General features: G+C 63.0%; 1 protein-coding gene across 6 annotated transcripts in view; it reads left to right on the top strand.

Moving 5' to 3' along the window:
• The window catches only part of ANK1 (ankyrin 1), a 57,169-nt gene extending 32,584 nt beyond the window's left edge, over positions 1-24,585 (top strand). For 3 of the 6 annotated variants that reach the window (XM_068156777.1, XM_068156772.1, XM_068156774.1), the window contains 41 exons: positions 590-688; positions 1,404-1,502; positions 1,609-1,794; positions 1,915-2,013; positions 2,541-2,639; positions 2,950-3,048; positions 3,750-3,947; positions 4,034-4,132; positions 4,455-4,553; positions 4,784-4,882; positions 5,061-5,258; positions 5,427-5,525; positions 5,615-5,713; positions 7,219-7,416; positions 7,575-7,673; positions 8,059-8,157; positions 8,440-8,538; positions 8,654-8,746; positions 8,896-8,968; positions 9,353-9,376; positions 10,245-10,347; positions 10,634-10,712; positions 10,984-11,081; positions 11,185-11,409; positions 11,737-11,891; positions 12,218-12,429; positions 12,557-12,761; positions 12,928-13,024; positions 13,378-13,606; positions 13,792-13,917; positions 13,998-14,117; positions 14,326-14,410; positions 14,671-14,745; positions 15,301-15,432; positions 15,586-15,732; positions 17,353-17,905; positions 18,491-18,722; positions 19,988-20,071; positions 20,322-20,489; positions 20,769-20,890; positions 22,368-24,585. In XM_068156777.1, coding sequence (XP_068012878.1) covers positions 590-688; positions 1,404-1,502; positions 1,609-1,794; positions 1,915-2,013; positions 2,541-2,639; positions 2,950-3,048; positions 3,750-3,947; positions 4,034-4,132; positions 4,455-4,553; positions 4,784-4,882; positions 5,061-5,258; positions 5,427-5,525; positions 5,615-5,713; positions 7,219-7,416; positions 7,575-7,673; positions 8,059-8,157; positions 8,440-8,538; positions 8,654-8,746; positions 8,896-8,968; positions 9,353-9,376; positions 10,245-10,347; positions 10,634-10,712; positions 10,984-11,081; positions 11,185-11,409; positions 11,737-11,891; positions 12,218-12,429; positions 12,557-12,761; positions 12,928-13,024; positions 13,378-13,606; positions 13,792-13,917; positions 13,998-14,117; positions 14,326-14,410; positions 14,671-14,745; positions 15,301-15,432; positions 15,586-15,732; positions 17,353-17,905; positions 18,491-18,722; positions 19,988-20,071; positions 20,322-20,489; positions 20,769-20,867 — 5,481 coding nt within the window. In that variant the 3' untranslated portion in view covers positions 20,868-20,890; positions 22,368-24,585. Of the gene's footprint in view, positions 1-589; positions 689-1,403; positions 1,503-1,608; positions 1,795-1,914; positions 2,014-2,540; positions 2,640-2,949; positions 3,049-3,749; positions 3,948-4,033; positions 4,133-4,454; positions 4,554-4,783; positions 4,883-5,060; positions 5,259-5,426; positions 5,526-5,614; positions 5,714-7,218; positions 7,417-7,574; positions 7,674-8,058; positions 8,158-8,439; positions 8,539-8,653; positions 8,747-8,895; positions 8,969-9,352; positions 9,377-10,244; positions 10,348-10,633; positions 10,713-10,983; positions 11,082-11,184; positions 11,410-11,736; positions 11,892-12,217; positions 12,430-12,556; positions 12,762-12,927; positions 13,025-13,377; positions 13,607-13,791; positions 13,918-13,997; positions 14,118-14,325; positions 14,411-14,670; positions 14,746-15,300; positions 15,433-15,585; positions 15,733-17,352; positions 17,906-18,490; positions 18,723-19,245; positions 19,815-19,987; positions 20,072-20,321; positions 20,490-20,768; positions 20,891-22,367 lie in introns of those variants that run through there. The other 3 variants (XM_068156773.1, XM_068156775.1, XM_068156776.1) reach the window with 3 other exon arrangements.
• The last annotated feature ends 707 nt before the right edge of the window (positions 24,586-25,292 follow it).

Genomic DNA, 25,292 nt, shown 5'->3' with positions numbered 1-25,292 from the left:
CGACAAGCAGGCCAAGGGCGCAGGCAGGCAGGGCTGGCAAAGGAGCAGCCTCCAGCACCGTCGGAAGGGCTGTGAGAGCAGGAGGGGGCCTGGCTTGCCACCTCCCCGGAGCTCTGGAAGGCGAGGAGCAGAGTCTGGCATTCTGCCACACCACCCAAAGGCACAAGTCAGAAGCAGCCTATGTCTGCATTTTCCAGCCTGCTTCTCATCCCTGAGCTCTGCCAGGGTGCCAGGGCTACCAGGACACAGACTGCAGCTTTGCCAGCTCAGCTCCCCCATACTCCCTCCCCTCTTCATCCCTCAGTGCTGGAGATACACAGAGTCTGACAATGCCTCCAGCTTTTGCTGCCAGGGACTTCATGGGAAAGATGAAATCACTCTCTTCTCTGGCCAGCAAATGGGAAGGGGCTGGCTGGTCCCCTGGTGTGTGCCCTGCTTGCCTGCTGTACAGCATGGAGCGAGGGCTGCGTTGCCCCACAGGCTGTCCCTGGCCTGCTCTGTTTGCATGCATCAGCACACGTCAGGTCCATCCTTCCCCAGCATCCTGGGCTGCTGCAGCCCCTGAGCACTGCCCTGTGGTGTATTTCAGAAGGGAAACACAGCCCTGCACATCGCTGCCCTGGCTGGGCAGCAGGACGTGGTCCGGGAGCTGGTGAACTATGGAGCCAACGTCAATGCACAGTCACAGGTAGAGTCCCCGGGGCTGGGGTGGGAAAGGCACCCAGCAGGCATCATGGTGGTGTCCTCATGGTGGGAAGTGTGCCCAGCATGGGCATTTCAGCAGCCCTTAGCCCTTAGCCCAGCATGGGCATTTCTCCCTAGTGCTGTTCAGGGGCAAGGGCTGCTCTGCCAGGCTCTGGAAAGAAGAGTGTGTGCGTGGTGGGGTGTTGAGGGGTGGGGTGTCTTGAGGGATGCTGAGGAGACCAGCATGGGCTCTTGGAGGGAGTCCATGGCAGCACACACAAGCACACTGAACTCATCCTGGGAGGACTCGTGACCAGCAGCTCCCTGGCACAGCCATGAGGTCTCCAGCAGCCTCTGCAGCTCTGCAGGCTGTGCCTCCTTCGTTCTGTGGCTCTGGGGCCTGCTTGGGCTGCAAGCTCTAACTTTTGCCTGATGGTTCCTGAAGGAAAGCACAGTGGTGGCAGTGAGTGGAAGGCAGTCTCCTGAGCTGACCCTTGTGAAGCATTCTTAGCTCTTTCTGGTTGTGGGGAGCATTGGCTCCTGCTCTGTGTGCTTGCTCCACCGTTGCCAGTTCTCTCCTTCGTCCCCACCCACACTGTGCCTGCTTTTGCCCCAGTTCAGGGAGCCGGGGGTGTGGCTGTGGATGGGATGTAGGTCTGCAGGGAGCTTTAGAAACTCGAGCAAGAGCTGTGTTGATGTGCCTGGCCTTGTGTTTGCAGAAAGGCTTCACACCCCTCTACATGGCAGCACAGGAAAACCACCTGGAAGTCGTCAAGTTCTTGCTGGAAAACGGAGCCAACCAGAACGTAGCCACCGAGGTGAGCTCCGTGGGGCCGGACCCTGCCTGCTGGAGCTGCCGCCGGCCGCACCGAGCGCTGCCAGGGCTCCTCGGCTCCCCCCGTGTCACCTCCCTGTCCTTGGCAGGACGGCTTCACGCCGCTGGCCGTGGCCCTGCAGCAAGGCCACGAGAACGTGGTGGCACACCTCATCAACTACGGCACGAAGGGCAAGGTGCGGCTGCCCGCGCTGCACATCGCCGCCCGCAACGACGACACTCGCACGGCCGCCGTGCTGCTGCAGAACGACCCCAACGCAGACGTCCTCTCCAAGGTGTGTGCCCGTCCCGCCCTGCCCCCTGGCAGCGGTTGAGCAGCAGCCTGGCACGCTGCGGGCGCTCAGCCTGGCAGCAGGCAGTGCCTGACGGTGCCCATCCCTCCCTCTCTCCCCCAGACGGGGTTCACTCCCTTGCACATCGCAGCTCACTACGAGAACCTCAGCGTGGCGCAGCTGCTGCTCAACCGCGGAGCCAGCGTCAACTTCACTCCTCAGGTCAGTGCGAAGCAGGAAGGCTGCTGGGGCTGGTGCTGCTCCAGCACCGGCGGAGGAGGCTGTGCCTCCTGTCCATGCAGGTGCAGCAGCAGGTGCCAGGGCACGCAGGCGAGGGGGGACCCTGCAGAAGGTGGTGCTCTGAGGCACGTCTGGGGAGTTGCCATTGATGATCAGCTTGGGCCTTTTCTTCTCTGTCAGCTGTGTCCCTGGAAGCTCTTTGGGACTTTGTGTGCTGCTGTGGCCACTGCAGGGCACAGCTTACAGTCCCTGAAGAGCTTAGAGTCCCTCCCAGTCCCATGGGTGCAGCCACATCCACGAGGTGCTGCTTTCCTCTGAGCTCTGTGCAGCTTCTCTCCACAGGCTCTAGCTGCAGGCAGGAGCAGCTGCCCAGCCTCTATCCCAGCCCCCTGGGCAGGGCCTTAGGTCTCTTCTGCCCTCCATGCTTTGTTTGCCCCGTGCCTCCTTGCAGCTCCACAGGGGAAAGAGAAGGAGTTGCTGCCTCTAACAGATGCTGTTCCTCCTGCCAGAATGGGATCACTCCCCTGCACATAGCCTCCCGCCGGGGCAACATCATCATGGTGCGGCTGCTGCTGGACCGCGGGGCCCAGATCGAGACAAGGACCAAGGTGAGACCACCTCTGAATCGCCAGCAGATCCAGGAGCCCACTCCCTCCCCCAGCTCCTTGTGTCCAGAGAGCACGGCCACACTGCCCTGCCCAGTCCATGCCCTCTCAACAGCTTGCTGGGTGCATTAGGGAGTGTGCTGGGTGGCTACAGTGGGAGTGTGCTGGGGGCTGAGGGCAGGCTCAGGTTTGCCTCGTTTGGCAAACACATCCAAAGCTCCTGCCACTCTCCTGCCACTCTCCTGCCACTCTCCTGCCACTCTCCTGCCCTTCCTTGCCTGTGCTGAGCCCTTGGGCTCTTCTCTCTCCCCAGGATGAGCTGACTCCTCTGCACTGTGCAGCTCGCAATGGACACGTGCGAATTGCAGAGATCCTGCTGGACCATGGGGCTCCCATTCAAGCCAAAACCAAGGTACCCGTGGGACTCTGTGGGGTTGTGCTTGGTGCCAGGTCCCAGGGCAGCACAGAGGAGTGACAAGTTGTGCTGGATGCCATCCCATAACTGGGCTGGGGCTGAGATTTTAGCCTGCCAAGGTGTGAGGAGCTTCCTGACCTCCTCATTTGCCTCAGCCGAAGCTCTGCCTGCTTCAGAGGGACCAGCCCTGAGAAGGGGATGGCCCAGGGACAGGCTGCCACATGGCAGCAGCTCTTCAGGCCCTGCCTTCTGCGCAGCATTGCTCCCCTGGAAGTCACAGATTCACAGATTGCGTCAGATTGGAAGGGACCTTCAAAGAGCATCTTGTCCAACTCCCCTGCAGTCAGCAGGGACACCTCCAACTGCAGCAGGCTGCTCAGGGCCACATCAAGTCTGATCTTGAATGTCTCCTGGGACAGGGTCCCTGCTCTGGCAGGGGGTTTGGACTCGATGACCTTCCGAGGTCCCTTGCAACCCCTAACATCCTGTGATCTGTGATCCTGTGAACCACAGCCCCAGGGAAGCTGTCCCAGTATCTCACCACCCTCCCTGTAGAGAACTCATTGAGGGCTCTCGGGGCTGCTGTCCAGCAGCACCCCGGGGAACAGGCCCACAGAGCTGTGTCCGGCGGGGTGGGGCAGGGGCTGGGTGTGCCACCTGGTGCCCATCCTGGCCCTGAGCCCTGCCCCGTGTGGCAGAACGGGCTGTCGCCCATCCACATGGCAGCGCAGGGAGACCACCTGGACTGCGTGCGGCTGCTGCTGCAGTACAGCGCAGACATCGACGACATCACCCTGGACCACCTCACGCCCCTGCACGTGGCTGCGCACTGCGGCCACCACCGCGTGGCCAAGCTGCTGCTGGAGAAGGGAGCCAAGCCCAACTCCCGGGCCCTGGTGAGTGAGCAGGGGGCCGGCAGGGCTGGGGCTGGGCGGGGGGAGAGCCTTCTGGAGAGCGACTCTGTCCGTCTGTCTGTCTGCAGAACGGCTTCACGCCCCTGCACATCGCCTGCAAGAAGAACCACATCCGGGTGATGGAGCTGCTGCTCAAGACAGGAGCCTCCATCGATGCTGTCACAGAGGTAGGTAGGTTGCAGCCCGGCCCCAGGGCTCCTGCTGCCTGTGCAGTGCAGGCAGTGGTGCAGGAGGTCATGGCCCTGATGCCTCTGCCAGTCCCCAGGCACCTTCTTCGCTGTGGCTCAGAGCTCTTTAAGGCCCTGCTCCCTGCAGGGCATGGGGCGTGGAGGGGAGGCAGCAGCTCTCTGTGTTCCTCTCAAACCTGCTGCCAGGCTGCTGGGGCTAGCCTGGGGACCCAGAGTTTGCCTCCCAGGAAGGAGGAGGAGGGGGCAGGAAGAGATGCTGCCAATGCCATCAGCCCTCATGTTGACTCCTTTCTCTCCACAGTCTGGCCTGACTCCCTTGCATGTGGCTGCCTTCATGGGGCACCTGCCCATCGTCAAGACCCTGCTGCAGCGTGGAGCCTCTCCTAATGTGTCCAATGTGGTGAGTCCCATGCTGGCTGGGGCTGTGGGAACTCAGCATGAGGTGGGGACTGCCAATGTCCTGCTCTCTGCTTTCATGAGCAACCCCTGGGGCTTTATGCTGGTGGGAGGAAGCAGTAGGAGCCAGAAGAGGTTGTGGGCACTGCTCTCCTGTGCTCAGACTGGAGGAATAACTGCAGGAAGGTTTATCTACTGCTGTTGCCTCACCACTTTGTCCTGTTCTTGGTGCAGAAAGTGGAGACACCCCTACACATGGCAGCCAGAGCTGGGCACATGGATGTGGCAAAGTACCTGCTGCAGAACAAAGCCAAAGCCAATGCCAAGGCCAAGGTAGGCACAGAGAACCTGTGTGAGAGTCCAGCTCTGGGAACAGCCACTGCTGGTTCCTTTGCTCTCACCTGCCCAGAGCCCAGCCTGCCAGGGGCTGTGCCTGGGACTGGAGCCCCTTTGTCATGGCAAGCAAGGGGCTGGTCCAGACCTGCCAAGACAGCTCCTGTGCCCCCGGCAGGATGATCAGACTCCTCTGCACTGTGCCGCACGCATCGGCCACACCGGCATGGTCAGGCTCCTGCTGGAGAACAATGCCAACCCCAACCTGGCCACCACAGCAGGGCACACACCCCTGCACATCACTGCCAGAGAGGGGCATGTGGACACAGCCCTGGCCCTGCTGGAGAAGGGAGCCTCGCAGACCTGCATGACCAAGGTAGGCTGCTGTGGCTGCTGCTGCTGCTGAAGGCATCACCCAGCTGGGGCAGGCTGGTGGCCCAGTGTCCCTGTCACAGCAGGGGCACTCTCCCCCTGTGCCACAGTAGGGGCCAGTGCTCTCCTCCTCATCCCTCTACACCCTGTGATGGGCTGCCTTTCTCCCCAGAAAGGATTTACCCCTCTCCACGTTGCCGCCAAGTACGGGAAGGTGGATGTGGCAGAGCTGCTGCTGGAACGCGATGCCCACCCCAACGCAGCAGGGAAGGTGAGTGCTGCTCCCGTGGCAGTGGGAGGAGTGGTGTGGTGTGGGGAGAGGCTCTGTCTCACCTCTCTGTGCTCTCTCCCTCTCCCCAGAATGGGCTGACCCCGCTGCACGTGGCTGTGCACCACAACAACCTGGAGATCGTCAAGCTGCTGCTTCCCAAGGGCAGCTCCCCGCACAGCTCAGCCTGGGTACGGCTGCACGGGGTGTGCCTGGGCATGTGCCATGTGTCCAGTGCCTGCCAGCCTGGGGGCCGCATTGCCCCTCAACCCCAACTCACAGGGTGTGTGCAAGGCTCTGGACAAGCATCCAATTTGGTGTCCCCACCATAAGGAGGACCTGGAACTGTTGGAGCAGTTCCAGAGGAGGCCACCAAGATGATCAGAGGGCTCAAGAACATCTCCTGTGGGGACAGGCTGGGAGAGTTGGGGCTGTTCAGCCTGGAGAAGAGAAGGCTCCAGGGAGACCTTAAAGCAGCCTTCCAGTACCTAAAGAGGCTACAGAACTGGGGAGGGACTTGGGACAAGGGCTGGGAGTGCCAGGGTGAGGGACAATGGCTTTGAGCTGGGAGAGGGGAGATTGAGACTGGAGATAAGGAAGAAATTCTTTAGAGTGAGGGTGGAGAGACACTGGGCACAGGTTGCCCAGAGAGGCTGTGGCTGCTCCTTCCCTGGAGGTGTTCAAGGCCAGGCTGGATGAGGCCTTGAGCAACCTGGGCTAGTGGGAGATGTCCCTGCCCATGGCAGGGGGTTGGCACTAGATGATCCTGAAGCTCCCTTCCAACCCAACCCATTTACTGCCTCTATGACTGATCACCACCAGCTCCTAGCTTGGTGGGGCCGGCAGGGGTGCTGAGTGGTGGTCCTGTTCCAGCAGACAAGGCTCTGCCAGGGGCAGTCCCAGCTGGTAGCACAGGGGCTGTTGCCTGGGGACATGTTTCCATGGCAAGCCCTGAGGAGCAGCGCTGCGGTCTGGCAGCTTGGGAAGCCGCTCAGGGCTGTTTGCGTGCAGCTGGGAAGCTGTGAGTCAGAAAGCTCAGGAGGCTGGAGAGCCACCCCGCGCCGCCTCGGCACGGGCAGCATCTCCCCACGGAGCAGCTCTGCCTTCCACATGGTTTGCAGAAGCTGCATCCTCGGAACAGACGAGAGGCGGCTGGTGCCGGCCCTCCCCATCTGGCCCTCGCCTCTGTCCCCGCGCAGGCTGCCAGCAGCCGTGCCGGGCGTGCAGCGGAGCCGCCGGCACCGGTGCCAGTCCCCTGTCGCTCTGCGTCACCGGCAGCCCGCGCGTCACCCTGGGCAGAGGCTGGCTGCCAGCTGCTGGGCTCCTGCAGCGTAGCAGCAAAGGCAGCGCTCTGCCCGAGTGCTGAGCCTCCGTAGTGAGAGCTTTGCTCCACACCTCAGCCAGACACCCTGCAGAGGATGCGTGTCTGCCCTGCCGCGGCTCCAGTGCTGCTGCAGAGATCCATGTCTGGAAAAATCCAGGATGGCCAATGCCAGCCAGAGCTGAACCAACTGCTCTGCTGGGGTTACAGGGCTTGGCCTCAGTGCCAGGGCTAGATGCTGCCAGGGAGATGGTTCAGATGTGTGCCTGCACCCCCGAGCCCTGGGGGTGATGAGGAAGGGCAGGCCTGGCCTGGAGAGGCAAGGTGGCACCTTCTGTCCAGGCTGGCCCTGCAGCAAGCCTCTCTGCCCTGCAGAATGGGTACACCCCCCTGCACATCGCTGCCAAGCAGAACCAGATGGAGGTGGCCAGCAGCCTGCTGCAGTATGGAGCTTCTGCAAACGCTGAGTCCGTGCAGGGAGTCACCCCCCTGCACCTGGCATCCCAGGAGGGCCATGCAGACATGGTGGCACTGCTGTTCTCCAAACAAGCCAACGGCGACCTGGGCAACAAGGTGAGTTGTCCTGGCACGCCCTGCCAGGCTGGGGGTGAACACCCTGGCAGGCAGCAGCAGGCAGTGGCAGCCTGGTGGCATCAGCGAGTGGGTCAGTCTCTGCTGGTAGAGCTGCAGCCATGGCATTGCCAGGGTGCTCAGACCTCCTCTGTTTGCAGAGTGGCCTCACTCCTCTCCACCTCGTGGCCCAAGAGGGGCATGTGCTGGTGGCTGATGTTCTGGTGAAGCATGGAGTCACAGTGGATGCAACAACCAGGGTAAAGTTGTGCCTGGGCCACGGCTGTGGGAATGACCTCTAGGCTTGCTCCAGACGGGGCATTACTTTTCCTTTCCTTTGTGCAAGAGTTTCCCCTCTTGCAAATGTCTCTGCCACCTTGTTTGTATCTTGGGGACTCTTCCCCTTCTCCCTTCCCATCACAGGAGGGATGATTCTTGCCTGCTCCTACAGCTCACCCCTGTACCTCAAGGCACCACAGAGTGTGGTTTGTTGTGTGCCCTCTGCCCTGTTCCTAGGCTCTCAGGCAGCACCCTCACATGTGTCCCATCCTTCCTTCATGGGGGTTTGCCCACGAGATGAGCATAACCAAGCCAGAGGGCAGGAGGCACTGCTGAGCGCAGGCTGAGACCTATCTCATCTTTCAGATGGGCTACACCCCGCTGCATGTGGCCAGCCACTATGGGAACATCAAGCTGGTGAAGTTTTTGCTGCAGCACCAGGCTGATGTCAATGCCAAGACTAAGGTACAGAGATGTCCTGTGCTCCAAGTACCCTTTTGCCCTGGGCAACAGCTTAGGGATGGCTTAGCCTCCCCCCCCTGCTTCCACTTCCACCCCCCAGCGTTGCTCCAAACCCTCCTGTCTCCATGGCTGAAGCTGCTGTAGCCCAGCTCCAAGCCTGGGCAGGTGCTGGGTTCTGCAGCTGCCCTCACACTCTGGGCATGGAGCACAGTGTGAGGCCTGGGGGCACTTCAGGGGCAGCAGGCTCCCAGCCCTGATGGCAGTGCCCTGTGCCCTCCTTTGCAGCTGGGTTACACCCCCCTGCACCAGGCAGCGCAGCAGGGCCACACAGACGTGGTGACACTGCTGCTGAAGCACGGAGCCTCTCCCAACGAGATCAGCACCGTGAGTAGGGAGCTCGCCAACCCCTTCCGCCCTGCCCCCAGCCCCATGGCAAGCCCGAGCACCTGCCCGGGCTTCCTGCGGCTGCTGCTCACCCCAGCCCTCCTTCCTGGCCCAGAACGGCACCACTCCCCTGGCCATCGCACGGCGGCTGGGCTACATTTCTGTCACAGACGTGCTCAAGATCGTCACCGAGGAAACAGACCTCCCGGTGAGCCCCTGGGGACCGCGGTCAGAGCCCTGCTCAGGAGGGCTGGGGCTGAGCACAGCCGGGAGCCCCTCCGGGCTGAGGATGGGAGGGAGGCGTGAGCGGTGCGCAGCACGGGGCTGGGCTCCCCTGACCCTGCTCTGCTCCTGCAGGCAGTCGGTGACAAGCACCGCATGAGCTTCCCGGAGACTGTGGACGAGATTCTGGACGTGTCAGAGGATGAAGGTGAGGGGACAGAGCTGGGTCACAGCATCCCAGAGATCTGCCAGCTGAGCCAGCCGGGCTGGCAGCCACCCCGGGGATGGGCACTAGCGTTCCTGCCAGCCAGGGTGGGGGAGCTGTGTGGCACAGTGGTCTTGTGGCAAGGAGGAAGGGACTCCTGGGGTGGCATCTCCTGGTGCAGGTGCCTCCCTGTGCTGTGCAGGGGGATGTGCCTGGGCTTCTCCATAGTCCCACGGCCCAGGACATTGTGCAGAGAGCCCTTGGGCATGCAGAGCCCCACACTGTGCCCTGCTCTGTGGGGTAGTACCAGCTTCCAGCCCAGCTGCAGCTGGTCTGCTCCTGCTCCTTCCCGCCAAGACCTCACTTTTGCCTCTTCTTACTTTGCAGGCACTGCTCATGTCACAGTAATGGGTATGAACTGTGTCCCCCTGCCCCAGCTCAATGGCCCATTTCACCCCATGGCCACTAACCATCCGCACGCCACCTCCATCCGCTGAGCCTCGCTGCCGGGCGGGCGCCGTCCTGCCCTGCCCATCTGTGTCCGTGCTGCTTGCTGTGGTGTGACTGCATGAACGGGGCTGCCCCCCGCTGCGGGGCAGCCCTGGCCCCCTCTCAGCCCCAGGCCCTGTCCCTGGTAGGCAGAAGGGCCACGTTCTCTGACCAACTCCAGGACCCCCCCATAACCGCCCCATGCCAACCTGGCCAGGACAGGGATGAACCTGAGTGATCCAAGGTCTCTGCACTGCTGCAGTGCCCTCCCCATCACTGGGGCTCTCTCCCTGCTTTGGGAGGTGCCAGAGTCCCTCCCACAAAGCACTGGTGAGAGCCAAGCCCTCGGTGAACTCCTTGGCGAGGGTTAAGTGAGCCAGCAAGCAGCGCCGGCTGGGGTTGTGCCCCGCACTCGGCAGTATTGGGGCAGCCTTCCCACATCCCCAGCCCTGCCTACACCTCTGTCCCAAGCATCAAATGTCAGAGTGCCCCTGGCAGGCTCTGCTCTGCTTGCTGCTGTGGGAAAGGGGCTGGCCAGCAGTCGAGGCTTCTGGCATCTCCCACAGCTGCTGTGCTGCTGACCGACAGAGTAGGTCTTGCCCCTGCCAGCAGACCCGACCCGGCAGAGGGCAAAGCAGCCCCATGGCTGGCTGAGACCCAGGAGATGAGTGTGTGTGGCCAGCAGTGGGACCCTGGCTCCAGCCCTGAGGAGGGACAGGGACAAGGGCTGGATGTCTGTGCTCCCTTTTCCTGCTGCCTCTCCATCTGCTGAGCCAGCTCTTGGTTTCAGAGGAGGAGCTGATTGCACCAAAGCCCAGGACACCTGATCCCAGGGACCTGGAGGGCAGGAGGGAGATGGTGGAGTTTGTGACCACAACAACACTGGAGCCAACGTAAGAGGGACTGGATGGTGGGGAGGGAGCTGGGACAGGGTTCTGGGCCAGCCTGGTGCTGAGCTGGGATGGCAGTGGGGCAAGGACAGCTTGGGCAAGGAATGGATCCCTGAGCCCCCACTGGCTAGCACAGCAGGTGAAGCCAGTCGCTGGTGTTTCTGCACCAGGACAGGGCTCTGGTGCTGTCTGCCTTTGTCCAGCAGCCCTGAGGTTCCCCGGGCGGGGGGAGGGGGCTGGGGAGCCCATCCCTGCCACTCCAGTGGTTGTCACTGCCTTCTCCTGCCAGGATGGAGTCCCCAGCTGTGCTGCACGTCCCCTGCGTCCCACCTGAGACTGTGGTGACCAGAGCAGAGGAGACTGAGCAGGTAGGACCTGTGGAGACAGAAGCTGAGCAACTCAGCCTGTTGCATGCACCCTCGGTGTCCCCACAGGGGGAGAACGTGAGGCACATCCTGGAATGGCACCCCAGGCATTCCCTGCCACGGGGAGCCCCTGCCCACATCACCACAGAGCCAAAACGCGGTGGGGGAAGGGGATGGGCCCCAGGGAGGGCTGTGAGACTCTGGAGGAGCAGGCAAGCTCTGCATGCCCAAATGGGACCCTGTGCCCACGTGGGCTCTTCCCTGCCTCACACAGCCCTCCAAGGAGTTCGACGAGGACTCGCTGATCCCCAGCAGCCCTGCCACCGAGACCTCCGACAACATCAGCCCCGTGGCCAGCCCTGTGCACACAGGGTGAGTACCCACCCAGCCTCAGTGCCATGTGCAGCCCTGTGCCACGGGTGGGCTCTGTGCAGGCTGCCAGGTGCCCACCTCTCCGTGCCTCTGCCCGCCCCAGGTTCCTGGTGAGCTTCATGGTGGACGCCCGCGGAGGCTCCATGCGTGGCAGCCGGCACCACGGGCTGCGTGTGGTCATCCCGCCCCGCGCCTGCGCCGCGCCCACCCGCATCACCTGCCGCCTGGTGAAGCCCCAGAAGCTGCCTGCGCCCCCGACGCTGGCTGAGGAGGAGGGGCTGGCCAGCAGGATCATCGCCCTGGGGCCTGCCGGTGCCCAGTTCCTCAGGTGGGCACGGCTGGAGATAGCACAGATAGGGCTGCCGGCACCGCTCCTGTTGGTTCGGCCAGACCACCTCCAGCCGGGTGCAGCAAGCTGCTGGGTGGTCATCCCAGCACGGTGGAGCGGGGGCTGTGCTCTGGTAGGAAAAGCCCTGACCTGCTCTGTCCTGGTGGGTGCAGAGCTGTGTCCCAGAGACAGGGGTGTGAGCAGCCCTGTGCCCCTGCTCCACGGCTGCACGGCACGGGCAGCTCTCTGTCCGCGGCCACCCTGCTGCCTGTGTGCCCGGCCAGCAGCGTGGGCATGCAAACAGCCTCCCCGTACCGCCCTGTGCAGCCCTGTGATCGTGGAGATCCCACACTTCGCCTCCTCGGGGCGCGGGGACCGGGAGCTGGTGGTGCTGCGCAGCGAGAATGGCTCCGTGTGGAAGGAGCACCGCAACCGCTATGACGACAGCTACATGGACCAGCTGCTCAGCGGCATGGACGAGGGTGAGCTGCCAGGCAGGACCGGGCACGGCACAGGCAGCTCCCCGCGGGCAGGGGGGGTGGGGCGGGACTGGGGCTGGGCACGGCGTGGTTGGTGCGGCTGCGGGGGCCGCTGGGTGGTAGCTGCGGGGTCCGCTGGTTGGTGGCTGCGGGGTCCGCTGGGTGGTGGCTGCGGGGGCCGCTGGGTGGTGGCTGCGGGGGCCGCTGAGTGGTGGCTGCGGGGTCCGCTGGGTGGTGGCTGCGGGGGCCGCTGGGTGGTAGCTGCGGGGTCCGCTGGGTGGTGGCTGCGGGTCAGGGGTGTAGCGCTGAGGGCTGTGCTGCCCCTGCAGAGCTGGAGAGCCTGGAGGAGCTGGACAAGAAGCGAGTCTGCCGCATCATCACCACCGACTTCCCTCTCTACTTCGTGGTCATGTCCCGGATTTGCCAGGACTGTGACATGATCGGCCCCGAGGGAGGCTGTCTGAAGAGCACACTGGTGCCCATGGTGCAGGCCACCTTCCCGGACAACGCTGTCACCAAGAAAGTGAGGCTGGCCCTGCAGGTGAGCCCCAGAGAGTCTGGCCTGGCACTTGGCTGGGCTGCCGCAGGCAGGAGCTGGCAGCAGATCCAGGCTGTGCTCCAACCCTGGGTGAAACCAGCCCTGATGGCCGTGCTTGTGCTGTCTACAGGCACAGCCCGTGCCCGACGAGCTGGTGACCAAGCTGCTGGGGAACCAGGCCACCTTCAGCCCCATTGTCACGGTGGAGCCGCGCCGGAGGAAGTTCCACCGCCCCATCGGCCTCCGCATCCCTCTGCCGCCATCCTGGAAGGACAACCCCCGGGACAGCGGCGAGGGCGACACCACCAGCCTGCGCCTGCTCTGCAGCGTCATCGGTGAGGCTGCCAGGGCTGCCCTCTGTGGTGGGGGCGAGCTGGGCTGCCTCAGTGGGATGCAGCTCCTGGTAGCCGTGGATGGGTCATCTGGGTGGAGAAATCCAAAGTCTGGGGGGATGCAGACCTCAGGCAAGGCAGCTGTGCTCACTCCTGCTTTCTGCTGCAGGGGGGACAGCACAAGCGCAGTGGGAAGACATAACAGGGACCACAAAGCTGGTCTATGAAAATGAGTGTGCAAACTTCACCACCAACGTGTCTGCCAGGTGAGTCCTGTGCTCCTTGGGCCTTCTTCAGGTGCAACCTGTGTCAGGAGCAGCTTCCTGCCCCTGTGCTCATTGTGGTGCTGCCCCATTCCCAGATGCAGGGCGGTTGCCTCCAGCCTTGCCACCTCCAGGCTGCCCTGGCCCGTGCCAGGAGCACCGCTGGCTGTGCAGAGGGAAGGGGCCACTCTGTGCTTGGAGGATTCCCCATCACAGATGGGGCTGCTCCCGTACCTGGAGCTCTTGTGGCCCCCTCTGCAGTGCAGTTTGCTGGCAGGGCATGCAGGGAGGGGGTCAGCTGTACTGGTGGCGCTGGGGGACTTGCCTGGCAGTGCCCCGACCCTGCCCTCCCGCAGGTTCTGGCTGGCAGACTGCCCGCGCACGGCCGAGGCAGTGCACTTCGCCACGCTGCTGTACAAGGAGCTGACAGCAGTGCCCTACATGGCCAAGTTCGTGGTGTTTGCCAAGATGAACGATGCCCGGGAGGGTCGCCTGCGCTGCTACTGCATGACTGATGACAAGGTTGACAAGACTCTAGAGCAGCACGAGAACTTCACCGAGGTGGCCCGCAGCAGGGACATTGAGGTTTGGCCCAGCAGCATGCCGGGGGGTGGCAGGGAGAGGGCTTCCCGAGCAAGGGGAGACTGATGCCAGTCGGTCAGAGGGGCTTGGTGCTGGCCCTGGGAGAAGAGTGGAGGTTACCTGCCCTGCCTAGGGGCAGGAGGAGCGTTTTTGCAGAGGTTCTGAGCCTGTTTTCTGCTCCCTGCCAGGTGGTGGAGGGGATGCCTTTGCACGTTGAGCTCTCAGGGAACCTGGTGCCTGTCAAGAAGGCCGCTCAGCCCCGCAGCTTCCTCTTCCAGTCCTTCCGGGAGAACCGCCTGGCCATCCCCATCAAGGTAACGCCCAGGGGCAGGGCTGGCTGCAGCCCCTGTGCCTGCCCCCTTGCCAGACCAGTAACCAGGCTCTTGGTGCTCAGGTTCGGGACAGCAGCAAGGAGGCCAGCGGCTCTCTGTCGTTCCTGCGCAAGGCCATGAAATATGAGGACCTCCAGCATGTGCTCTGCCACCTCAACATCAGCATCCCACCCTGCAGCAAGGTCAGAGCAGTGGCTGTGCCACGGGCTAATGGTCATGGAGGAGCTGGGCAGAAGGTTGGACTCGATGGCCTTGGAGAGCTTTTCCAACCTTTCTGACTTATGGCCATGCCATGCTGCTCTGGGGCTACAGGAAAAGCAGCAGTGCCAGGGCAGAACTGCTGCCACCTTTCCAAGCTGGTGACCCCTTGGTTTGTGCCCACTGTCACAGGGAAGTGGCAGCGAGGAGAGGAGGAGGACGCTGACGCCGCTGTCGCTGCGGGAGCGATACAGCATCCTGAGTGAGACCAGCTTCGGTAGGCAGCCTGCTGCCTCTGCTCCAGCTGCTCCCCACCACCCTTGCTTGGGTGCCCAAGCCTGGCAGGAAGGCTGGGCTGACCCTGTCACACTCCTGCTGGTGGCAGCTTCCCTTCTGCTGAGAGTTTCCCTGGTCCTGCCTGAAGGCAGTGCCATCCCTGCATGGCTGTGGGACCCCTGCAGCCAGCAACCCTTGCCCCTTCCCACCCTGGTGTAGGGCCCTGTGCAGCTGAAGCTGTGGCTCCCTCTTCTCCTCCAGGCTCTCTGAGCAGCACAGACAAGGCTGATCAGAAGATGGTTGACATAGCAGAACAGCTGGGCCTCAGCTGGGCTGGTGAGTCCCCCGCTGGCAGCACTCCTTGGGAAGCTGGTGCTAGGAAGGGCTGGAAACATGCTGCAGGGAGGAGGGGATGAGCTTCCCGCTGCCCGTGAGCGGGGCCCTGCTGCAGTTGGTGTGCATGTGGTCTGCACCAGCTCCTCCGGCCAGCTGGCCCTGCCTCCAGCACTTCTGCTGGGCTGGGAGCACCCATGGCACCGAAAGGAACCTTCCTGCAGTGCTGCCTGCATTCACACAGGGCTGCAGGCACCCGCCCTGGGGTTTTGTTCCCACCCATCCATGTTGCTCTCTTGCTCATGGAGGGCCACACACCCAGCAGCAGTACCTGCCCTTCTCTTTAGCATGGTCACAGCCAGTCTGGGCAGAGGGACTTCAGATCTCTGCCCTGTCCCAGCTGCTGCTCCTGCAGGTCCTGCTGTGTTCAGCTGTGTGTGGTGGTGGGGACCCTGTGCTGGATCTGTCCAAGCCTGTCACAACACCCCTGGGCTTTTCCTCTTGGGGGCTGCCAGCAGGCACTGGAGTCTGTGATGCTGACAGATGGTGTCTCCCCAGAGCTGGCCCGTGAGCTGCAGTTTGGGGTGGAGGACATCAACAGGATACGTGTGGAGAACCCCAACTCCCTGCTGGAGCAGAGCGTAGCCTTACTCAACCTCTGGGTCAGCCGCGAGGGCAAGGGTGTCAAGAGTGAGTATCTGTGGTGCCCTGCTGCAGGCGTGGGGGTGGCAGGGCTGGCTGCACAGAGCAGGGCTGTGTCTGGTTCCTGCCCTTTTGCCGGCCTCGGGGGTGTCTGGCCACGGCCGTGTCCCCCCCGTGACTGGCTCTGGCTTGCCGCTGTAGTGGAGAGCCTGTACGCAGCGCTGAGGAACATCGACCGCGGCGAGATCGTCAGCACGCTGGAGGGCTCCGGCAGGCAGAGCCGCAGCCTGAAGGGGAGCTGGCGATACACCGACAGGGACTACTCCCTCTCGCCCTCCCAGATGAATGGTGAGTGCCAGCCCCTGTCGGGCACAGGAGGACCGCGGGGGCAGAGCCCATGCAGACAGACCGGGGATGGTACCCTGCCAGGCCAGGGTGTGCCGGTGGTCCACTGGGAGCTCAGTGGGCACAAGGCATTGCCAGCAGACGTGGCCTCTTCACTGGGGCTTATGCTGCAGGAAGCTTGGCTCTCCCATGCTGCCACTTCAGAAGCTCCCCGTGGGGGATGTGCTCACGTTCCTTGTGCCAGCCTGCCAGTGAGAGGTGCCTCTGGCTTGTGCGAGCTGAACGCTGGCCGTGGAGCTCAGGGTCCTGGCTGCCCGCCCGTGGCAGTGCACCTGGGCTGGGCTGGGAGCGTGCCTAGGTGTGGGGTCTGCTGCAGCGTGTGCCACTGGGGAGCTGGCACACCGGGCAGGGACAGGGCTCCGTCTGCTGCAGCCCTGCACTCTGGTGTGCCTGTGCAGCACTGGCTCATCGCTCTCTCCCTCTCTGTCTCTCCCCTTGTTCTGCTCTCTCAAACATGCCACCTAGTGCTGTCAGGTGCGGGCACTCCTGTGGGTCACTTCTTGTCACCTCTCTCCTCTGAGCTCATCCTGGCCTCTCCTTCTTTCATCTTCTTCCACTGCCTGTCTCCACTGTCTCCACCTCAGCCGAGCGCTCCGGGAGCCACGTCCTGCTCCAGCGACTGCATGGCACAGAGACTGCCCCCGATGGCTTCCGTGCTTGCAGGCAGCTGCCCCAGGCTGCCGCCTCCTCCTGCACTGCCCTGCGCTCCTTCCCTCCCTGGCCCTGCACTGCTTGCCCTGGCCAGGCACCCGCACGGGGCAGAGGAGCCCTTCCTGTGCCGAGGGCTCTGTGCCTCGGCTGTGGCTGGCAATCCCTGGCTGCCTGGGGGCCACAAAGGGTTCTCTGCTGGTCTCCAGGGGTGGGAAATGGGCTGCTGGCTCACAGCTGAAGAAGGCTGAGCAAAGCCACCTGCGTGGGTGGGAGTGCCTGGCTTGGCTGCATCCTGTATCAGTGTGCCAGGGTTGTGCATGTGGCCCTGGGCAGTGAGGACCTGGCAACTGCTTGTAACTCTGGAGACACCAACAGGGCTGTGGGCGCTGGCTGCGTCCCACAGGGCTTCAGGGTTGCATGACATGTGTCAGGGCCATCCCTCCCTGCTCATGGTACTACTTCCAGCCTGCTTCTCTGTGGACTTTGGGAGTTGGTGCTTGCCAGACCTAGCCACCTAAACTTCAGGCTGACTGTCAGGCAACTGATGCTGGATGGGGGCTGTGGGCAAGGAACCAGGGGCTGGTGGAGCAGGGTAGCAAATAGGGCACTGTGCCCTGCAGTGTGGACGGGGCATCATGTGGACCCCAGGCCAGTCCTTCCCTCTGGGAGCTGACAGCTCCAGGGCCTGCCCAAACCAGCCCCAGGACTTTGAAGTGAGGCATGGCAGCGCTGCCAGGAACCATGCCCAGCAGCTGCCGCGGGCACAGCCCTGCTCTGCCCAGCCGCTGGGGACTGTGGCATGCCCACTGCTGCCCTTGGGGCAGGCACCCTCCCGGAGGCTGGCTCCCCTCTCGCCTCGGCGTGCTTGCGCGGGACGGCCGCTGGAGTTGTGCCCTCTGTTTGCCCACCCAGGTTACGCTTCGCTGCAGGACGAGCTGCTGTCCCCTGCCTCCCTGCATTACACGCTGCCATCCCCGCTGCGTGCCGACCAGTACTGGAATGAGGTGGCCATCATGGATGCTATCCCCATGGCTGCCACCGAGCAGGACGCCCTGATGGAGATGTCTGACATGCAGGTGTGGTCCTCGGGGCTCACACCCTCGCTGGTGACTGCTGAAGACTCCTCTCTGGAGTGCAGCAAGGCCGAGGACTCGGACGCCACGAGCGAAGGTCGCTTCCCAGGGCAGCCGCTGGCAGATGCGCATGGCCCAGACCACATGGGCTCTATGGACCTGGTTGAGGATGACACAGTGGACTCAGATGCCATGAATGGCCTGATTGACCTTCTAGAGCAGGAGGAGGGGCAGAGGCCAGAGGGGAAGATGCCAGCCGGTGATCACCAGCCAGGGACTGGGGAGCAGGACCCGGAGAGTGAAGTCTCTTTTGTTTCAGTTCAGCAGAAGGTGCAAGCCAGGATCACAACATCCCCCACCATTAGCCACGTCGTGGAGAAGAGCACAGACAGGTACCGTGGCCTGGGGCACCAGGGTGGCAGTGGGAGGGGAGCAGAATGGCTTTGCCAGCTGTTGCCCTGTGCTGGGCCAGCTTCAGTGACCTCCTGGCTTTGCTTGCTTCTCTGCCGGGCTCCAGCTCCCTAGCAAGGGCATCTCTAGGACACAGAGCAATGGCTTGGGCAAGTGCTTGCCCCTCTCCTGAGATGCTCTGGGGGGCTCCTTGGAGAGCAGCTGGGAAGTATCCCAGGCAGACAGCCTGTGCTGCATCCTCCCTCATTCCCCATGGCACCAGCCCTGTGAGGTCCCTGGCCAGAGCCCAGCGATGCTCCACAGCATTGCCTTAGACCCTCACAGCCAGGCTGCAAGGCTGTGAGGTGGGCAGGGAGCATGCCAGGGAGGAGGCCTGTGCCCTTTGTGCCTTTCATGCTGCTTGTGCCAGGTGCCTGGCAGCGCCGTGAGCTGGGGAGCCTGGTGCCTGGCGGGGTGCAGGCTGTGCCCGCCGGAGGTGGGCTGGTGCTCAGGGTGCAGCACTCCATGGCAAAGCTGACTGCCTCTCTCTCTCTGTCTCTCTCTCCCTGTCCCTCTCCGGTGCCCAGGCTGAGGGACTGGAATGCAGAAGGCTCCTTTGTCTCCTGCCTACAGGACCTGACAGCGGGCTCCTGGCAGGAGGGGGTCACCCGAAGGCTGCTCCAGACGCACACCATAGCCTCCGGGCCACAGGGCCAGGAGCAAGAGCAGGTCCTGGTGCCAGCCGTGGAGCTGATTCGGGTCAGCTCTGCAGAGGACAGCAACTGGCAGCAGGAGGCAGACAGCCGCTTCTTTGGGCAGGTGAGGGGAAGAGCAGGGGAGCCCGGCCCGCAGAAGGTGGAGACCCCATGGACAGCCCTTTCCTCAGCCTGCCACAAGGCCAGCCCCGCAGCCTGGGTGCTGACAGAGGCACAAATCTCCTTGGCACACTTCCTGCCCTGTGCCCCTGGGGGTGCCTCTCAGCCCAGAATAGCCTGGTGCGCTTGTTACCTGAGCTCCTGCTCTCCATTTGTGACCCGGGCAGCCTCCCTGTCTGCTTCCTTACTGAGTATCTGCCGTGGCTGCTGGCCCAGCAGCCGGCTGGAGCTAGAAATAGAGCTGGTCTGGGGGCCAGGCTGGGTGGTGGGCATCTTGCCATGGCCACATGGAGCCCACAGGTACAAGATGAGGGCAAGTGCCCTTCCCTAGCCAGGGCACGCAGAGCCATCCCGGCAGCACGGCCGTGCTCGGGGGGACTGCTCAGCCCTGCAGTGTCCCTCGGTCACATGCAGCAGTGACCCCTGGCTCCTGCCCGGGACTTCGTTTGTCCCGTGACAGAGGACTGCCCTCGCACCGCAGCCAGGAAGCAGGGGACAGGGCTGTCCCGGTTATGGTCTGGCTGGGGACAGGTTGTGCTGTCACCCTGCCGGCCCCATGACTTTGGCAGAGGCTGTGAGCGCAGAGCACACCCCAGCTGCCTGCGCCCTTCTCGCCGCCCACAGCCAGCTGAGTTGTGCCAGCTTGGGTTACAGCAGCGCTCCCGCAGAGCCAGGGCACCGCGCCGGGCAGGCTGCAGACCCGCAGGGCCGCTCCCGCCCCGGGGCTTTGCCCGCCCCAGGCAGGCAGCATGGCTGGGCTCTGAGCGCCGGGCTCGGAGCCGCGGGGCTGGGACAGGGCTGCCCGCGCCCGGGTACCATGTGGACTTTCCTGGCACAGCTGCTGGTCGCCCTGGCGCTGCTGGCCTTCTTCCTGGTCAGCTGCCAGAACGTCATGCACATCGTCAGGGGCTCGGTGAGCTTCCTGCTCAAACACGCCCACCAAGAGCTGGACAAGGAGCTCGGGGAGAGCCAGGGGCTGGCGGACGACGAGGAGGTTCCCTCCACTTGGGTCGTCCGCCGGCGCGTCCGTGTAAAGGTAACGGGCGGGGAGCTGAGGGACCGGCGGCCGAGGGCAGTGCCAGAGGAGAGCCGTGAAGGCTCAGGGCAGGGCGGGAGGCCCTGGGCTGCGTGGCAGCTGCAGAGCTCTGCCTGCAGAGGGGCTCCCCTCGCCCCCCCTGAAGCGCCCTGATCTCCTTCCTGTCCCCGCAGGGGAACGAAGTGCTTCATCTCCCTGGAGAGCAGGTAACCGAGGAGCAGTTCACAGATGACCAAGGCAATATCATCACCAAGAAGGTGAGTGGGCAGGGGCACGGTGTGGGCAGGGGCACGCTGCAGCCTTTCTCCTCTCCCCTCTGCCCAGCTGCCCTACTCCTCCCCGCAGCCCAGGGGCCCTGCTGCCGTCTTGGGTTACAGTCACCACACCTCTCCGGCCAGCCCTGTGTGTGGAGCAGGCTGCACCAGTGCAGCCCAGAGCCAGCCGGGGCAAGGAGAGGGCACAGCATGCTGGGGCTGGCCGTGGTGCTCAGCGGTGTGGTCTCCACAGGTCATCCGGAAAGTGGTGCATCAGCTGGGCCCTGGTGACATGGATCACAGGCAGGAGCAGGAGGAGCTGATTCTGGCGGGCTCCCTGCAGGACCCCCAGGACCTGGCAGCTGAGGATGATCACTTCATTAATTACTCCATCCTGCAGCGGGATGGTCTGGGGGCCAAGGTACAGTGTGGCTCACAGCCCTGCCTTCTCTCTGCCCAGCACTGCTTCTGCAGGACTCGCAGGCTTTGGGACTCTGCCACGCTCTGTCCTCTCCTCTACCTTGGGCTCCTTTCCCATTTGCCCTATAAGGCTTCCATGGGCAGCTCTTGCCCACTCTACCAGACTTCTTGCTTGGTGTCTTCTGCCAACTGACTCTGCTTTTCCCTCTCCTGTCCTCTTCTGTGTGTCTGTCTGTTCACCTGGGTGCTGTCCTGCTTCCTGCCCCTGTGGCTTCCTCAGGAGGAGGTGGGAGTGCGCGTCCCAAAGCCAGAGGTCTCCGGGGGCAGGATGGGGGCTCAGATAGTGAAACGAGCCAGCCTGAAAAGGGGGAAGCAATGACCCCTCCAATGGCCTCTTTTGAGGTAACCCTACCTTTGCTCTTCCTTCTGTTCCAGCTTCCCATGCTGCTGCCTGCACAGAGCTGCTGGTCATGCACATCCTCATGGGGAAATTGTGCCAGGGCTGTGCCCAGCTCAGCCTCCAGAGGCGAACTGCTGTGGTGCAGCAAAGCTCTGAGGGTGGGCAGCAGCCTGCCCCTGCTGCTAATCTGCTCCTGAGCCCAGGACCTGGGTGCAGTGGGGGTGGAGTTCCCTGCCCTGAAGCTGCCAGTGCTGGGTCAGCCTCGGTTCTCAGCACCACGGGGTGCCCCCCATGCCAGGGGCTGCTACTGCCGTGAGCGGGATGAGGTGTCACGTTCTGCTGCCTCTGCTCCCAGTGCTCCTTCTGGGAGAGGCAAGCAGCTGCCACTGCCAGCCACGCATCGTGGCACGAGAGGGCAGCAGTGAGGGCTGCTGGAGCTCCCGTGGCCGGCAAAGGGGGTGCCGGCCGTGGTGGGCTGCTGCTGGTGGGTGTAGGAGGGTGCAGGAACGTGATGCTGGAGGAGGTGGAATGCAGGGCACCTGTCTTTGGCCCAGGACGTTTTTTTCCCGGCGTGAACACTGCATCATCCTTTGAGGCCTGTGCATTCCCTGCTCCCTGCCCTCCCTGCTGGCTGGGACTAGCCCAGGCCTAAGGCAGAGTGCTCAGCACAGCATACTTGGACCCAGCTGCATCGTTGCTGGCTGCAGGGTTGGCAGTGTGGGGGGGCAGTGCATGCATGCTCCCCGGCTGCCAGGTACTGCCTGAGCCAGGAGAGAGGCTGCCAGTCGGGGCGGGAGGGGCACAGTCCTGTGGCCTCTGCTCTATGTGCATGGCTGTGTCTGTCAGTCACCCTCCTCTCTCTGCTGTGAGAGGCTGTCTGGGGGGGATGGCAGTCGAGAGGCTTTGTGCTTGTGGGCTGCTGTCTGTGCAGGCTGTGTCCCCACACCTATGCCTGCCCCACTGCCCAGACAGGCCCTGGGTTTACCTCCCTCTGGGGCAGTGCCCTGCTGCTTTGCTCTGGCTGTTTTTCAGTGTGCCAAGGTGGCCCAGGGTGTGCAGTAGGAATGTGCAGGGTCTTCCCCATTGCTGTGATGGTGAGGTGCAGATGGTCACCCTAGTTGAGGCTGGGGAATATGGGCTGGCCTTTTCTACCCCAGAGCCTGCAGCAGCCCCCCCCCGCTCCTTTGCAGTGCCACTGCCTTTGGTGCAGCTCAGCTCCCATGCATTGCTGCTCCCTGCACCAACACCACCTCTGCCATTGCTCCCAGCTCCAGGGAGGACACTTTGAGGTTCTCTGTTGCTATCTCTCTGACACCCCCCACCCCCATAACTTCTCTTGTGATAGCTGGGCAGGATAGGTACGTGTGGGACAAGCACAGAATGCAGAAGGGGCTGAGATTGCCATGTACCTGGCTGCCCCCACCCCTTCCCCTGCCTGTGCCACCTTCTAACTCCGGCTCTGTCTCTGTGTCTCTCCAGGATCTCACCTCAACACCAAACCACTGAACTCCACACATGTTCTGACACACAGCTGAGAAGAGAGGAGAGGACAGCAGAGTGGAGGGGAGCAGGGCTGGCTGTACATGTTTCTATAAGCTATGGCATGACTTCTGTATGAGACCTCCTTACCTTCCTATCCGCATGACTGACTGACTGCAAGACGCATGAGCTACAGAACTTACAGCTGACCTCCTGCCCCGCTGCTGCCCGCAGCCTGCAGACAGCAGCACGCACCAGGGGCACCCTCTTAGCTCCTCTGGGAGGCAAGAGCTGGGCTGGCAGAAAATGAGAGGCAAGGAGACTCCACCCTGGCACAGCGGCGTGTGTAACCTGGTGCCCAGGCTGCGAGAGAGGGAAGCTGGGGGGCAGGGCGCTGCTCACCTCGGAAGGAGAGGGCTTTGGCACCCCACCCCCCGTTGCCTGTGCTGCCTCTGCTGGACTCAAGCTTCTCGTCCTTCTGAGTGAGTGCTGGGATAGGGGGAGGGCAGCAGTTGCCCGGGGGGGGTGTGAGAGGAGGGCACAGCTGCCCTGGGCAGAGGGGCTGGTGCAGGGCTGCCCTTCCTCTCCCCAGCACGTGCAACGTCTCCCACCAGGGCAGGGCTCTGGGCTGAGCACTGAGCTCGTTGCTTGTGTTGAAAGTGTAAACTGTACAGCAATCAGCCTTGTGTATATGAACCAATAAATACTATGCAAACCCCTAGGGACACTCTAGCAGTATGTACAAAGCACTAACAGCTCTGCTTCCAAATACCTCTTCAGGCTGCAGGACAGGCAAAACCTTTGGAGTATGTGAGCAGCTCTGGTGAACAGAGCTGGGAGGCTATAGGAGTGAACAGGCAGCAGACTACCCCTGCCCTGCTCCCCTCCAGCTGAGCCTGGTCCCTTCCTGGCCTGGAGAGAGGGTACCACAGGTGCAGTCCCATGGGCCTGTCTATGGTGCAAGCCCCAGTTTGTGTTGGCTCCAGCTGGGGTGAAGCTGTAAGCCTGCACTGAGGTGCTTGGGGCCCAGGGAAGATGAGCAGTGAGAGCAGGGAACGCTTGTGCCACACACAGGGTTGTGCCTAGCTCTACTCAGCACAATATCTATGAGCCAGGAGCTGGCAGGAGCCAGCAGCCCTGCACTACACACCCCACACAAGGGCTTTGCAGGGTTCCCTGGCCTCCCTGCAAGGGCACAAATGAGGACAGCTTGCTGATACCCTCATGGATGCTGCCCCTCCCAGGACCAGTCCCAGGGACAGGGGCAGAGAGCTGCTTCCCCCTTGGCTGCACCTTGGCTGGGCAGAACACTCCTGTGCCAAGCAGTCACCTGGAGTGAGGGCAGCCCTGGGGCCAGCTGTGCAGCAGGAGGGCAGTGCCGAGCTGTGCACTGGGCTGACTCTGCTCCCATACTTGACCCAGGAAGGAAGGATGCAGGTAGTGGCAGTAGGTCCCATGTCCCTAACTGTCATTTTCCTGGGCGGGGGGGCTGGCCTTTGTAGCACAGTGGAGCAGGGATCCCCTGCTCTTTCCTCTGGAGGTGGCTGTGGAGCTGTTTTGCAGGGCCTGACTTTGCTTTCTATGGCCCCTTGCAGAGCAAGCCCTCCTCCAGCTTCAGGCCATGCCACGGTGGCCCTGGCAGGGCAGCCCTGTCCCTCAGTGGGTGCCCATCTGCTGGGAAAGCCTGCAGCCAGGAAGAAGCCAAGCTGTAGCCAAGCAAACGACCCAGCTTAGCCTTTGGAGAGCAAAGCAACCCCTTCCCCCGCCCCGAAGTTGAGCCATATAGGCAGAGACTCTCCATCCATCACCCCTGCTGTGTACAATAACCTCCCTAGACCCACTGTGACAGCTGACTCCGTAGCATCACCGTAGAGTTGTGTGTGGGTCCTGTGCTTTGGCCTTGTATACACCTTAGGGAATGTGCTGCGCTGCAACCCTGCCAGGCACCTGCAGTGACATCGCTTCGCGCTCAGATTGCTCTTAGGGCTGGTAGGAGGAGGCTGCACCTGACATTGAGCCTAGGGAATGCTGCAGTCTGCACACTAGAAGCTTTTTAGAGGTTTTAAAAGTAAATAAATAATAAATTACTTTTATTTCCTTTTTTTAATTGTTATGGAAAGAAGCCTTTTGGATCTCCCTGTCTTAGCCCTTGATGTATAGAATCATTTCCCTGTACACCAGCTACCGGACTATGAATTAATAAAGAAACCGACACAGACCATGGCTCCTCTCTGCTTTCCCAGGGGGGTGGGGAGGCTCTGGGGTCCCCCCTGTCCCTACCCCGCTGCCGGGAGTGCAGGGGCAGTCCCGGGGGGCTGGCGGCAGTTTGCTCTGCCCTTCACGGTGGTGGCCAAAGCCGGCAGGGAACCTCACGCCTCCGATTCCCTCTGCAGCAGCCTCTGCACGGGCGGACGGGGAAGGAAGCGGCCGCCCCGCCGGTACCGCCGGGTCTCTGGTGCCGCTGCGACGGGGCCGGGGGGGGAGGTGTGGGTGCAGCAGGAGATGTCCCGGCCGCACCGGGGAGCAGTGGTACTCGCGGGGTCCCGCCGCGCCCGGCGCTATCCAGCTCTGCCCCCACCCCGCTCCGCCCCGTCCCGGTCCATCCCGTCCCATGCCATGCCCACCCGGTCCAGCTCCGCGTCCCCCCGCCGCCGGCTTTCAAAGCGCAATTTGTCTGGGCCGGGCCAATCCCGGGCTGGCTCCGTGGCGCAGCCAATGGCGGCCGCGGCCGGGGAGCCTCGGCCAATGGGAGCGCCCGCTGCAGCCCCCCGGCCAATGGGGGCCGCGTATTCTAATGGCTCTCGTCTTTATCAGAGAAATGTTGGCTCTTCCCAAGCCCAAGTTGAGGGTCCGGTGCTGGTGCCACTTCGGTGGGGTCAGCCAGGGCTGCTGCCCAGGCCCTGCCCTTGGCCACCCTTCTGCCCA

This window comes from Melanerpes formicivorus, unplaced genomic scaffold (assembly GCF_026170545.1).
Source record: "Melanerpes formicivorus ecotype bairdi unplaced genomic scaffold, bMelFor1.0.p_v2 SCAF_34, whole genome shotgun sequence".
Classification (NCBI taxonomy): Eukaryota; Metazoa; Chordata; class Aves; order Piciformes; family Picidae; genus Melanerpes; species Melanerpes formicivorus.
This window is presented reverse-complemented; position numbering and strand designations above follow the sequence as displayed.